The 16,332-nt window shown below is 37.8% G+C and overlaps 1 protein-coding gene across 1 annotated transcript in view; it reads right to left on the bottom strand.

Moving 5' to 3' along the window:
- aig1 (androgen-induced 1 (H. sapiens)) overlaps positions 1–14,998 on the bottom strand; it is a 38,300-nt gene extending 23,302 nt beyond the window's left edge. Inside the window, exons 1-2 of the mRNA XM_059356339.1 lie at positions 14,706–14,998; positions 6,360–6,515 (exon numbers count right to left, since the gene is read on the bottom strand). Coding sequence (XP_059212322.1) covers positions 6,360–6,515; positions 14,706–14,846 — 297 coding nt within the window. The 5' untranslated portion in view covers positions 14,847–14,998. The remainder of the gene's footprint in view (positions 1–6,359; positions 6,516–14,705) is intronic.
- Between the last annotated feature and the right edge of the window lie 1,334 nt (positions 14,999–16,332).

Raw genomic sequence — 16,332 nt, forward strand, 5'->3', positions numbered from 1 at the left:
CACATCCACTGATTTTATGGTCAATAGACGAGCTGCTGGGGGTCTCTGGGGGCTCCGCTGTCCCCCGGCTCGTAGCCAGATCACCGTGGTTACAGCAGCGAGCGGTAGCGGGGCTAGTTGGTAGATTAGGCTTTGGCCAAATCCTGTCGGAAGCAAGACTAAAACATCCTTTTTGGTGACGAAAAGTCAAACGTTGTTCTTCTTTTAAAACAAACTCTGGTTCTAAACTATCTAGAACACCGTCTACAGCTAGATCCAAAGAGAGCTTTGTGTCTGCTGCAGCCATGTTGGATCCGTAAGAAAACTACAAAACTACAAGCTTCCATCTGTCCAACTGTATGCGTCATCGTCTTGCCGTCCCTCCCCGTTCTGTGATTGGATCCTAAAACAGGGCTAAGAAACGGCCTTAGTTTCCAGACTGTGTTGCAGTTTGAAATAAAATCGAGCGTGCAAGGCCGTATGGGTATACAAGGCTACAAAAACACTTGAATTAACAGCATTATTAAAGTGCTGCTGGTCAGCAGGCTGCTGCTGCTGCAGAGATGTGAGGTCAGTGATTAGAAATAATCCTCAGTTATTACTCGGTGTCTCTGTGAGGAGACTCCTCTGTGGGAGAGCTGCGTCTCTTTTGAAGGAGTGTGTCTCGAGTGTTGCACCGTGACTCTAATGAAAAGCTTTATTGTCGCTCTGCACTAAGAACACAATAAGCAACACAAGCTGTCTCAGTGCAGACAGATATAGACTCCAGTCAGACTCAGTTCACACGTCGGATCACTTCAGACTGGACCTGTTTTGCTGCACTCTGGCATTTTCCACTTTACTGTTTTCACACCTGCTGCTGCCGTATGTTGTGCAAATCTTGTGTTCTTTTAGTTTTATTTATTTAGGTATACCTAAATTACAATATACAATATAAATTACAGTATACTGTGATTTATATTTTTAATATATATTTTATATTTTTAATCTAAGTAACGTTAACCAAGACCCAGGAAACTATATTTCGTTCTTTCATAAGTCTGAGTTGACAAAATCAAAAAAAACAAAACTCAACTTGGACTTGAAAACACTTGATCCCTTCCCCAAAGCCCAGATTAAAAAGTATGTTATTTAAAAAGAAATGAATACTCCTAATTTTTCAGACTTAACTGACATTAACACTACTGTTTTCCAACATACACCCAGACAGAAACCAATCAAGTTGCAGCTGGAAGAAGTCGAAACTGAGCAGTGAAAAATTATACTAAACATGATTTTGTTCGCTTACATAAACTACATGTTGCTAAATTGCAGGTGAAAAAATTACAGTTGGAAATGCTACAACTTCCAACTTTGTTCCAACTTTGTGGCCAGTATTAGTAAAGTTTATATAATGTTTAGGTGATGTTAGTTTAACAGATAATTTTGGTAATATGTAAATGTTGGCCTCTGAAAAGTATCTACATCTATGTGACTCAATACTTGAGATGCACCTGTAGGTGAGGTTGTGCTGAAATAAATGATTCTTACATGGCAGGATAAACATTTTTAAGTTCATATACAAGCAGAAAGAAAAAGAGTCAAACTGGACAAAATACACACACACACAGACACACACAGACAAACAAACACACAAAGAGAAACATATACTATGTCCCTGTGTGTCACATATCCACACACACACACACACACACACACACACACACACACACACACACACACACACACACACACACACACACACAGACATGGACACACACACAGACATGGACACACACACACACACAAACACACACACACACACACTGTGTCCCTGTGTGTCACATATACACACACTTTCTCTAGTTTCTACACAAAAAAATACATGCCCATATGGAACATGCATACACAGCTGTGTGTGTAATGTATGCACCTGCACACCTGTGCGTGCACACATACACGCACACGCACACACACAAACACACAAACACACAAACACACACACACACACACACACACACACACACACACACACACACACACACACACACACACACACACACACACACACACACACACACACACACACACACACACACACACACACACAGAATTGTGACAATATCCAACAGCCCTGAACTCCAATTAAAAGCATTCGTATTTTTCATTTAAAATTGAATATTGTATTGCTTAAATTTATCTGAAGAGCATATCAACTTACTAACTTGTTTAGGACTCTAAATGTACGACTTGTCTCTAGTCGTGAGTGCAGAAAAAACAAAGACTTTGCCCCACACCTGCCTGGTGAAACCACAGGTAAAGTGTTATTATACTACAGTATATGAGCGTGTGTCTGCTCCGTCTCCTCTCTGAGCTGCTCCAGTGGTGAGAGCAGCGTGCTGATAACAAGCTGATTGCCACATCAGTTTCCTGCTGGCAGCCTGTTACAGCAGCCCCGCGTGTCCCACGTGCCCTGAATGCACCATAAGCTCTGGGTCGGATGTATCTCCAGCAGACTGTCTGGAGCCGGGCCAGAACATGTTCTGCAGGACGGGGGTGGAATTACCTGACTGTCATCTGGGTTCTGAACCAAACGCCCCTATTGTACCAGAGAGGAAGGTTCTCTGCTTTCAGCAGGCCGGAGGAGGCAGGACACACACACACACACACACACACACACACACAGAGAGACACACACACATACATACACACACACACACACACACAGACACACACACAAAGACACACAGACACATACACCTACACACACACATAGACACACACACACACACACACACACACATGTATACACACACGGACACACACACACACATATATACACACACGGACACACACACACAGACACACACACACAAAGACACACGGACACACACACATAGACACACACACACACACACACACACACACACACACACACACACAGAGACACACACACACACTGACACAGACACACACACACACACTGTCCCTGTGTGTCACATATACACACACACTTCCTTCCTTCTAGTTTCCACACAAAAAACTACATGCCCTTATGGAACATGCATACACATAAATGTGTGTAATGTATGCACCTGCACACCTGTGCATGCACCACACACACACACACACACTGTTTCCATATCAGTCCGGCTTGGTTTCCAGACATTAGCTGTGGTGATAATCATGTCTATTGTTCTGTGTGTAAACTGAACTCTGTGCCCAACTCACACACATGGCGCCGTGCCAGCTGACTGCTTCTATAGGTGTGTGTGTGTGAGTGTGTCAGAGAGTGTGTGTGTGTGTGTGTGTGTGTGTTGCAGCGATCCGACTTGCACCCTGGATGCTTAGTTAGTTATCAACTGTGTGGTTTTAGTGCCTGTGTGTGTGTCTAGCATGCATATTCATGACTGTGTGTGTGTGTGTGTGTGTGTGTGTGTGTGTCTGGGATATGGTTGTGGTCAGACAGCCATAGAAGTTCCTCAGAGCGGCAGCTACAGGGCACCTCGCCAACTCAAGTCTTGAATAAAAGTGTGTCTATCGGTGTGTGTGTGTGTGTGTGTGTGTGTGTGTGTGTGTGTGTGTGTGTGTGTGTGTGTGTGTGTGCGGTAGAACCATGTGAGTGGAGTCTGCCAGCGCTGTGAGAACAGCCCGAGGATCAGACGGAGGTCACCGTCTGGCTGTCTGAACCAGCAGAGGACGACTCGACACTGTTTCCTCTGTTCTGTTTATTTAAACCCAGCTCCAAATATAAACAGTCGCTGATTTTTTATTTTTTATTTGCTTGAGGTGCCATCTTAAAATTCCTCGTTCTGTCTCACCAGGACAAGACAAAAGATATTTAGTCTACAATAATACACAACGGAGAAAAAGTAGAAAATCGGCATATTCGAAAATAATTTCAAAATAAAAGTTCATTTTAAGTATTTGCTTAGAGCTCAATCTGCTGGTGAAGATAATGTAATATGACTGAAAGCTCTAGAATAGCTTTTTTCACTTTTAGAAAGAAACTGTAAAACAGGCATTATCATCGAAGTTTGAACTTTCTGACAGTCCTTGAATGTATCATAGGTTATGAAAGTTTTTTTCCCAAAAAGTGACCAAAACGAAGCTTAAAATGTTGATATTTGTGTCAGAATCTCTTTATTCCCCATGTGTCTCCGTGTGCCATTTTTTTACACAGAGCAAAGAGGAGAGGAGAATCTGAAAACATGATAATACTTCAATACGTGGACTATTTTGGTAATTCTACATCTTTTTTTGGTAATTGTCTGTCTATTTTTGGTAATTTTGTGTCTTTTTTTGTTATTTTTGGAAAATTTGTGTCTTTTTTTGGTAATTTCATGTCTTTTTTTTGGTAAGTTTGTGTCCATTTCGGAAATTTTGTCAGTCATGTGACAAATATTCACTGAAAATCAGTTTACACAGATCTGAGAGGAGAGGACAGGAGAGGCTGCAAGTAGATTGTAAGTAGTAGTAAGTAGCGCCTTTTCTTTTCTTTTATTATGTGTTATTCTGCACAAAGACATGTTTGAGTTGTTCCCACTTCTAGCCATGATTGTGCTGATTCCATAGAGCTGCAGGACTTATAGATTTATAGAGATTTTATATATTTCAGTGAAATACAAGGACACAGTGAGTAAAATGTAAAAATAGCACAAAAAAAACGCCCTGAAACTGCTTGATGGAGTTCAGAGAGTATCCAATAATCATGGAAATGCAAAGTTTCATTCACAGAGTTTCCCTTCAATGCTGCTTCCAGCTTTAACTATTGGTAGTTGTTGTTAATAATGCTTCATATTGTCGGATAATTTTCTAATTGTTCATCAACCCCTCCTCCTCATTGCTTACACTCAGCTGTAGTTCTCTCCCACATTTATCAAGCAGTGTGTGTGTTTGCTGACAGAAAGCCTTTATATAACTCAAAGATGCCGCTGAATAGTTTATTGTTGCTGTTAAGTAAACCCTCAGACGTCTTGAGAGAGAGCCTCTGGCTAACTGAACTCATGTGACACCAAACATCCAAACAACCGATCTGATTCTCTTGTTATACAGAGAATATGTCTGAATGTATCATCACTGATACAGTGAATGAGACAGATTCCTCCTGACCTGACTGGTGAGGGGAGTTTTACTCACAACAGCCGTGTTTCCACTATAGTCCAATACCCTGAATGAGGCGGGTCTCACTCGCCGAAACACTCCTAATTTGAATATGAGCCGTCCTGAGCGGTCCTTTGACGAGACATTTTTCGTCCCTGTAGAAGAGCAGGGTCGTTTTTCTCCCCTGTGACATAGTACTCGACGCCACAACAACACGCCATTTGTAAAAGCCGGCGAAGCAGTGTTGCCAACTTAGCAACTTTGTTGCTATATTTAGCGACTTTTCTTCAAAAAAGCAACTGGCGACAAATCTAGCGACTTTTTCTGGTGTTACTGGAGACTTTTGGAGACTTCTGCAGCAGTCTCTCCCAGCTGCAGAGCCGGAGGGGATGTTAAGCCCTTAGCATCCAGTCTGCAAATTGCTAATAGGCTAACAGTTAGCTCTGTAGCAGTACAGTGTGTATGTGCTGCTGTTGCAGGAGGTGTTAGCTTAGCCATCTCTGTTTGTTTACAACAGGGATGGGCAACTGGAGGCCCGGGGGCCACATACCTCAGTACAACTACATGCATTTGAGCATGAAATCTTAAAAGTGCTGTGTAAAAATGCACAAAATTAAGTGTAAGTAAGTGGTTATTTGCTTCAAACCTTTTGTATTCCTATTTATACCCTTTTAATGCATTTGAGCATGAAATATGTTAAGTTACTGCACTGTAAACATATTTAAAATTGCAGTTTCATCATATCTGGTTAAGTGCACGCTCCTATATGTGGTTTCTAGGCGCTTAGCAACCACTCAAAGCGCTTTACACTACAGACTCCACTCATTCACCCGTTCACACACACATTCATACTGGTGGCAGAGGCTACCCTAAACGGTGCCACCTGCCACCATTGGGAATTCATCCACACATCAGGAGCAATTTGAGGTTCAGTATCTTGCTCAAGGATACTCCAACATGTAGGCTGCCATGGTCGGGGATCGAACCACCAACCATCCGATCGGTGGGCAGTCCGCTCTACCAACTGAGCCACAGCTGCCCCACATGCTGATTTTACAAATGTTTTTTTTTTTAACTTATCAAAGAGGATGAAGCCTTGTGAATCAACATTTGGGCCGAGCTTCAGAGAGCAGAGCAGGGCGAGAGACGGGAGAGCCAGAGAGAGCTGATTATCCTGCAAATGCATAAAGTCCAGGCTTTGATTCCTACAAGCCAGGCTGATCCTTCCTCAGGCTGCGTGTGTGTGTGTGTTTCAGTGTGTGTGTGTGTGTGTGTGTGTGTGTGTGTGTGGCGCTCACCGCTCCGACAGGGAAGGCCAGCACCGCCATCATCCAGTCCCTGAGGCCAATCAGCTTCCTCAGCTGGCGCTCCTGCTCCCTGCTGTCGCCTCCCTTAGTCAGCAGACTGGACACATCGATCAGGACGCACACGCCGAAGAACACGGCCTGGATCACCTGCAGAGAGACGCACGGGGAGACTTCAGCCTCAAACACTTCAAAGACTAGAGGGAGACGAGGAGTAAAGAAGGGAGAGGAGAAGAGACGAGAGAGGGAGGAAAGTGCTCTGCAATCAAAGCAATCATTGAGTTTGTGGTGCTCCCACTTTCCCTCAACCTGCCTCCTCTTCCTCTGCTGCATGCAGTAATTTTATACATTACCCCAAAGTCATGTCAACATCCTCAGGAGAGGAGAAGCTGCCGGCTCCAGCCTGAGAGGAGAAACACAGACTACAGGCAGCTGCAGAACCGCTGGAGTGTCCAGACGACTGATCCCAGGACTCACCCCGAGGCCGGCTGTCACTTGATTAATGGAGCCAAATTTCAAAATCGATAAATAGTACTGAAAAGCTCAAAAGATTGGGGTCACCCAGAAAATGCCTGTGTTGTTTCCCATGAAAACAAACTGTTTTATTCATGAAATGAGCTACAAAATGAATCGAAATTATAGTAAAGGCATTGACAAGGGTAGAAATAATCATTTTAACCTGTACAAATCTCCAACTTTACCTCTAGATACTCAGCCAGTTACTAAAGTAACTGAGTCTTGATTAATATTTGATCATGAATCAGAGTCATAAAGAGTGGAATAAGTGCATTATCTCTCACTCAACAATTTTGAAGAAAATTTCCTAAAAAAACGTTCTCATATCAGCTCATAGTATGCCAATAAAGATATATCTGTGACAGGTCAATAACAGCTGATAAAATAGGCTGAGTGATATTTAGTCAGGTGCAAATATGGTTTAACCCTAAAAGTTTACCTATTTTTGACTCCAAGAAATGCCCAATTTTCAAGATGGTGGCCACCAGGTCTTTAAAATGACCATTACTCCTTTTAGTCAGGAGGCTTTGCTAAATAAAGGGGACTCGCCGGACAAGAGCTCCACATTTTTTTCCACATGCTCTCTATCACCATAAGTTTACATTTTTGATGGGAGCCACTCCATCAAGATGGCCGATCGGAGATGGCTGCCATATAAAATCTATGAGAACCAATATGTCTTCAAAGCCACTTAGAAGGTCAAAAACCTTTTGTTAGATTTATATACATATATATATATATATATATATATATATATATATATATATATTGACCCGTCTAATTATCGGTTGGGTTCTAATAATTTTTTTCTGATATTTCATATTTCATCTCTCTTCATTTTTATCATTACATACGACAATGAATTGGAGTCATAAAGTTCTGGAATAAATGCTTCATTTGTCACTCAGTTTTCATCATTTTCTTTGTTGACAAACACTTGACTAGTATAAATGCATTGACTTGACATGAAGCTAAACTGGATGGATGAAAGTTTGTTTTTTTGCTGCAACCACTATTGTAATTCAAGTCATTGCAGTGAAAATTTGACTTCTGCACCTCCTCTTGGCTGTTTTCAGGCTTTAGAAAAATCCAGCCTGTGACAAGAAACTTTGTCCAATAACAGGTCATTTCAGGGAGCGAGCGTTCCTATTGGCTGTTTTAAAAATGCAGATGTATGCAAAGGCTGCAAAGGCTGGTTAAGTGGTGGGGAATTCTGCAGAAATCTTTGTTATTCCAGCACTGACAACAGCTGCCTACGATGCAAAGCAAAACCAAAAAAGGGAGGCTTTTGAAAAAAATAGTCTTAAAATCTTGTGTTTTTTCCCACAAAACTTTCTATTCAAGCTTTAATTACAAAGCCTCTGTAATTACATTTTTTTTCTCCAATTGTTTATGGTGTTTGACTTTTTTTCCAAAACTTAATTCTGAAATCCAATAAACACAAAATGACTTTCTGTCTTTAAAAAAAGAAGCAAAGCCTTGTGTTCATGTTATTGGCCGTCACCTAGCAACAGTGTTCTCAAACTTAAACCACTTGAATGTTAAACATAAACCGAACTCGACTCGACTGGACATATTGGAAATAAAACCTGCAACCAGCTGCACTTGTTCCAGGCTGCAGAGAGGATCTGGACATGATGTAACTCTGAGACTCACACAGCAACATCCTTCAGACTCTCTCATGTGTCCTGTGAAGAAATGTTCCTCACCATCACGTCTCACACAGCTGTGCTGAACGGTGAATATCAATTCATCATAATTAGCATAAGTAACGCCCCCCAAACACTTTATCATTCCCTGTGCAAACACTTTTATTAATTAGAGAGATGGCATCAAAAAGAACAGGCTGGAAGAAGAAGAAGAAGAAAAAATTGGCATCACAAGAAATTGTCAAAATGAAAAGAAAAAGTTGAAGTCACATGAAAACAGTCAAAATCACGAAAAAAGGTCAAAATTACAAAAAAAAATTTGAAATCACGAAAAAAGTCAAAACAACGAGAAAATAGTCAAATTAATGAGAAAAAAGTTGAAGTCACAAGAAATAATTCAAAATGAGAAAAAAAGTCGAAGTCACATGAAAACATTCAAAATGACAAAAAAATGTTTGAAGTCATGAAAAAAAGCCAAAATGTCAAAAAAAAGTTGAAGTCACGAGAAAGAATTCAAAATGAGAAAAAAAGTCGAAATCACAAAAAAAGTTAAAAAAACGAGAAAATCATCAAAATAATGAGAAAAATTTAAATCAAGTAAGATTTGACAAATCTTAATCTTAATCTTAAAAGAAGAAGAAGAAGAAGTTGAGCAGAAGTGGAATCAACTTAATGTTAAATAAATGTGAACAAAGTAAACAAGATATTCCAGTTTCAGTAGTGCTACATGGAAAATCCAATATTTAGCTACAACATATAATAATCTAATATATAATCATCTATAATATGTAAAAATCAACACTTTTATTATATGAAATTAATGATATTTTTATCTTCCTTGACTTGTGTTTCCATCTTTGGGATAAACTTTTTGTGGGCCGTTGAGAAATTAGAAATTAGCCATGAGAAGAGCAAAAATAAGAAAACATTGCTGAATCCCAGAAATGATTTGGTACTAACAGAAAAAGAGAGGAAATTTAAAAAAATTAACAAAATGTAAAAATGTATGAAGCTGGCGTTAAAGACAGATCTTTTTTCAGGCATCTAACCAGTAACCCGTAAAAAAAACCTATTGGGTTTGAGATGATAGAACCAGTGCAAGTGCAAATATTCCAACTAATTCCTGGTTTTTAGTCAAATTCTTGCAGCTCTCCAACAGTGGGAAACACTGCAAAAATACACTGGATTGAGATAAAACTGTAAATACACAAACAGGCCGTAAACATCAGATCATCACTTTCAAATTTGGTAACTTCAGTGGATATCCAAAATGGTAATATTTTGAGAAAAAAGTTGCAAATTTACTAGATTAAAGTGGCAAATCTACAGGAAAAAAGTTGCAGATTTAAGAGATTTAAAGTGGCAAATCTGCGCGAAAAAAGTCACAGATTTACGAGAAAAAAGTGGGAAAAAGCTACTTTTTTCTCGCAGATTCACCACTTTAAATCTCATAAATCTGCACATTTTTTATTTAGATTTGCCACTTTAATCTCGTAAACTTTTTTATCAAAATATTAACCCCCTCTACACATTCCACAGTCCACATTCTGGCTTCATGTAATATCCTCCAATATTCTCTAGGGTTGAAATTTGGAATTTGCAAGTATTTCAATGAGTGTCCTATTAAGGGTTAAGAAGCTGTCGGGCCTGAAGAGAGAAACCTCCGCCTCTCTCTCTCTCTCTCTGTGTAATGAAACACTCCCATCAATATGTTGCCAGTGATGGAGCTGACCTCCTTACCCAGAGAGATGGAGGAGGCTCAGCTCCTCCTCTCTCTGACCCCCATGGGGAGGATCTGGTGTCAAACACCAGCTGGATCTAACAGACACTTTGTCTTTAAAGCTATATCACAATTCACCATCACTTATATAGTAGAGATGGGCGTTTAGAAGAAACCTGTCAAGTCCATTATCTAGAACATTAACGATCAATTCATCGATTTATCTCTGCATGCATACATGGCCAAAATAAAAGATATATATACAGTACTGTGCAAAAAGCCTGTTTTGATACAGATGCTTTTATTTTGAAAGGAAGAAAAGAGACTTCCTGTCAATTATAAAACTAAATCAGAGTAAAGTTAACGTCAAGGAGTTCAATGTTTTATGTTTTAGCCTCCGAAGAGCCATGAGCTTAGTTTTCACAGTAATCTTCATATTTAAATGTTTTTTTGTCTTTAAAGTTTTATATTTATATATTTTATATTTATATATGTTTTATTTTAAAGTTTTGGATAAAATTAAACCAAGTAATTCATGCTAGCAAGGTTTGATACAGTAAGCTAGTTTTGCTTTGATAATAATAATAATAATAATAATAATAATAATGATAATAATAATAGTAATAATGATAATTATAATAATGTTATTGCAACTTTCAGTTTGCAAACTGTAGCTTTATCCAACTTAATTCTCCTCTCATTGGCTTATTGACGTACGGCCACAGAACTGAACGATCGGCCGTGTTTCATTAAAAATTCCATGTGATCGACCAAATTCTTAACGGCCATTAATTGATCATTGATTAATTATTTCCATCCCTATTATATATGCTTGTGATAGACATCATCCTTATGTGTAAAAACACTCACCCTACTTTGTGTGTGCATGCTTGTGTGTGTGTCTATTAACTGAAAAGTGTGTGCCCATCAGAGCAAATAAGAGTCTGATGCCTTAATTAGCTTGTCTGCTACATAAGTAATGGGTTTCTATGAGGATTCAGCTAGCGATGAGGCTCTGAGCAGCAAAACTCACAATCAAGTAATCTGCTTTAGTGAAATGGATCTCACAGCAACATATCTGTGTTCCAGTGTTAGTGTAGCACTGGCTTTATGTTACACACGTTCATATGGTAACACACACACACACAAACACACACACACACAGTATGATCAGGAGCCAGATGTGTTGTGTGTGTTTCCTGGCTGCTGGTGTGTGCAGGTCATTAACAGCACAGTTAACCAGGAGGAGAGGTCTAATGTGGAAAATATGACACAGCTGGTTCTCACGCTCACACACACATACACACACATATACATGCACACACACGCACACACACACACACACACACACACACAGGTATGCACTACAGAGGGAAATATTTAGCATTTAAACAGGCCTTTAGGTCACCTCGGCTAAGACAATGTTAATGAAACAAAAATGGTTTTGAGCCGTTTTTAGTCTGTTATTAGTTCATATTTTTATTAGATACATAATAGAATTTGCAAGTTGGTGTCTTTGTTGTGATTATTGCTCCTTCTGCCAATGGGCTCATGGTTTTGTTTTGTCAGCAGGATGGCGGGAAAACTGCTGACCTGATTATCATGGAATTTGGTGGAAGGGTTCTGCATGGGCTGAAGAAGAACTTCCCAATCACAGAGTGGATACACTCATTATTTTTCCTTTTCGTTAACATTGGGAGATGTGAGAGGCATTTGTGCTGCATTCATGTCGGGTAGGAATAATCTGAAAAATTAGTTGCTGGCTGCGAAAATTCACTTGAGCGGCACAATTACTCGGCGAAAGGTTCACCTGATCTGTTTCTTTCGCTCTTCAGATTCATCAGCTGGACAATGTTATTGTTGATATTGACATAACTGTATATTTCTGTATATTCTTAGTAAAGTTATTTGTTTAACCCTTTATAGGGCACTCATTGAAATACTTGCAAATTCCAAAAACCCTAGAGAATATTGGAGGATATTACATACAGCCAGAATATGTAAAAAAAAAACATACGGAATTTAATATTTTGAGAAAAAAGTTTACGAGATTAAAGTGGCAAATCTACGAGAAAAAAATGTGCAGATTTATGAGAAAAAAGTTGCTTTTTTCCCACTTTTTTCTCGTAAATCTGCGACTTTTTTCGCGCGGATTTGCCACTTTAAATCTCTTAAATCTGCAACTTTTTTTCTTGTAGATTTGCCACTTTAATCTAGTCAATTTGCAACTTTTTTCTCGAAATATTACCTGAAGTTACCAAATATAGTTCTTTGTCTGATAAAGGGTTAAGAAAGCCGCTTTCTGAGGACATGTGCAAAGTAATATTGGTGCAAATTTCTGCACAATCCACATAGAATGTCTTTTTTTTTTCTTCATTCCCGCTCAAAACATCAGTAATTTGTTATTTTTTATCCTCTAAAATCTGCATTAGTCTTAAAAATACCTATCAATCGGGCTCTAGAATACAACACATCTTCTGAAAAGCATTTACATCGTTTCCACATTACGATTTAAAGCTAATGAACGCTCCAAAGTCGGAAAAACGACTTCTGAAATTGGGAAATCCGACAATCTGAGGAGCACATGAATGCACCATCGGGCTTGACGCAATTCCTGCTCCATTGTAGTTGTTTTTAATTTAATTTCCCCTTCGCAGATAAATAATTGCATGAAAATAAAAGAAAAAACTTTTCCAAACAGACCAATTTCTTGGGTTTTCAACACTCTGAACACCTGAAAATATGAAGCTCCTGAAGGCATCACTTGTCCAGTTCACAGTAAACACAACAGTTTATAATGTAACATTACTACTGAAATACACAGATATAACATAAAAGCCTACAAAATTAACCCTGTGTTGTTTTTCAAATGCAAACATCACTAACTACCAAAAAACCCTCCGTTTGTCTCCAGTGTTCAGCTTGCTGCAGCTCTTCATAACTGACACACTGTGAGAGATTATTGCTGTTTGTGAATGACTCCATAACTGAATTAGTTTCTGATAGAGCCGCCTCTTTGTCAACGCATGTATGAGTGTATTGTTTCTAATGACTGGGAGCTGTGTGTGTGTGTGTGGGTTTGTTTCTTCTTCTTCTTTCAATATTCACTCATCATTACTGTGTACAATCATTCACTTACTTTTCACTTCAGAAGCCATAATGCTGGTTATGATGCATAATGTGTTCTGAAGCATTCAGAAGAGTCATAAAGAGAACAGATACAAACTGATTCAGCTCTTGTTTTGTCTGTAAAATGTTTTAAAGTCTCACTGTTGATGTCTGCTCTGCTGGATTGATCCTGAGTCCGTTTAATTTAATATATTGGACCTTAATTTGAAAATAATTCTGGCTCCGTTCTTCAGATTTATCTTTTTTAATCTGACTTTAATGCTGTTATCAGACCAAATAATCCTGTTCATTCTCATCCACCTAATTTGGATAATTTAAAGCAATTTGAGGATGGAATTTTTTTAAATGCTGGACAAATCTTGAATAAGTCTTATTTTGAAAAAAAGAGGCAAAAAGAGTTTAAATTAATTAATTAATTAATTAACTTTTTTTTTTAATGTAAAGCATCTTTGAGTGTCTAGGAAAGCGATATATAAATTGAATGCATGATTATTATTATTATTATTTTAGCTAATTCAACTATTATTATTTATTATTATTATTATCTATATTTTTTTATTATATTACTAAAATAATAATAATTAGGACCTTATTAGACATTTGATAAGGTTTACCTGTAGTGTCTGTTATACAGCATACTGACAAATTAAAATATACATCTACAAATAAATATAACAAATATACAAATTTAAAAAATATATATTTGTATTTCAAAAAGTCTGCCAACTGAAAGAAAATATCCTAATAGTAGCTTTAGGTGTGCCATAACTAGCACAATAAAAAAATAATCTCTATCATTTTTTTATTTTGCATGTTTAATAATACATTATACTTGTGTAAAATGTTGCATAATGCTTTGTTTGTTGAAACTTGAATTTATTATAATTTATTTGTTTTCTTTATTTATGAATATTCAGACAAATGTATACTATGTTGGTTATTTTAATAGTTAGGGATCTTCACATCTCTCTGCTGAGCTTTTACAATCAGCAGTGAACGCGCGGCGCGCTCCCGCGTCAGAGGAAGCCTTTTACCAGGCGTGCGTTCAGCACCACAACACCTGTTCCGGTTCCGCCGCTGCACAGCACGTTGTGCTCTTCAAAGCGGACTCCAGACCCGTTAAACACACACAATCACCGCTTTATGAGCTGCTCTCCGGTCACCAAGGCTACAACCACAGGTATCTATGGTTACAGCGAGCAGCGGGAACCGGAAGCGCTGAATAATCAGTTTATTATGTGACAAACGCGACACGAAGCGCAGACAATAATGCAGCTCTGCCGCTCGCTCACCAGGTGACATAAAAACAAAGATGTCGGGTCTCACCAGGTCGATGAAGGTGAGGAACTTCCAGCTGCCGCCGTAGGTCTGGTGAGCCGGCATGTCCAGGGCTTTGTAGTGGCAGAGGATGGAGAAGTAGGAGAGCAGGATGGCGACCCGGAGGACCTGAGACGGGATCAGCGCCATGATCTAGTCTCTGTGTCTCTGCGACCTGTCTGCTACCTGCTGCTGCTGCTTCCTCCCGGTTCCTCCCGGTTCTACCTGTCTAGTGTCGGGCTTTAGTCCTGCTGGGGCCTGCTCACCTCCTCCTGTTCTCCTCCTCCTGCTCTGCTCCTCTCCGGACCTCCTCCGTCTGCAGACTGCTTCCGTGTTATGGTGATGATGATGCACAGGGGGAGGGGTGAAGGGGGGGGGGGGGGGCGTACAGTACTCAGACCTGTTTACGTTCTATTTATATTATTGTTGTTATTTATATACATCATGTCTATGACTGAGTGCAGGCTTATGTTAGGAGCATATTTTTTTATATTTTATATGTCATTTATTATTGTTTATTTTTTATTTATTATATTATTATTTGATGTAATACTTGATTTATCACACATTTTTCAACATTAACTTCAATTTAATTATACATATTATTATTATTATTATTATTATTATTATTATTATTTATATACAGTATATGCTTTAGTGCAGGCTTATATTAGAAGAATGTTTTTTTATATTTTTAATACTTGATTTATCATACATTTCTATCATTTTCTTCTATTTTATCCTTATCTTCGATTTATTTATTTATACACCTTTATATTATTATTATTATTATTATTATATATTTACAGTCTATGACTGAGTGCAGGCTTATGTTAGGAGACATTTTTTTAATATTTCTTAATGTTGTAAAACTTGATTTATCAATTTTATTTATCATTGTCTTCAATTTAATAGTGTCACACAAATTATATATTTAAAATATCCATTATATTGCTTTGGCAATAAACCTTTGATTCATTTATTTGTGTTTTAATAAAGCTGTCATTATACATAATTATTTTTGCTTTTGCAATATTCTTTTTTATTTTAATTTTAAATTAAACAAAATTAAACAATGAACATTTTATTTATTTATATTTTCAATTAAGCTGTTATTATACATAAGTATATTAGTTATTAGTATTTTAAATACAGCTTTTATTATTTTGCTTTGTTAATAAATTATTTTTCACTTATTTGTATTTATTAGCATTTTACATTCAGGTGTTTTATTATTAATTTTATTTATTTTTTAGTTTCCATTATATTGCTTTAGCAGTAAACAAATTTCAATGTATTGAAATGAATTTGTATTTATTAGTACTTTGTATTCAGCTGTTATTATATTGCTTGAGAAATAAACATATTTGAATTAATTTGTATTTATTAATCAAAATATATATGTATGTATAGTTTTATACGGTTGTCAAACAGAATAGAAAGATTACAATAAAATTGGAAAATATAAAAAGCATGTACAATATAACTGTTTTAAAATGAGAGAGCTGTACAGTTTTGTGCAGGATGTGCAAAAATATTGAACTAAAGAGTAAGTATTTTAGTATTATATTAGTATATAGTAATAAAATGTGGATGATTTACAGAGCTTTCATTGTTTTTAATTTAAATAAGTGTG

Source organism: Centropristis striata, chromosome 18 (genome assembly GCF_030273125.1).
Source record: "Centropristis striata isolate RG_2023a ecotype Rhode Island chromosome 18, C.striata_1.0, whole genome shotgun sequence".
Classification (NCBI taxonomy): Eukaryota; Metazoa; Chordata; class Actinopteri; order Perciformes; family Serranidae; genus Centropristis; species Centropristis striata.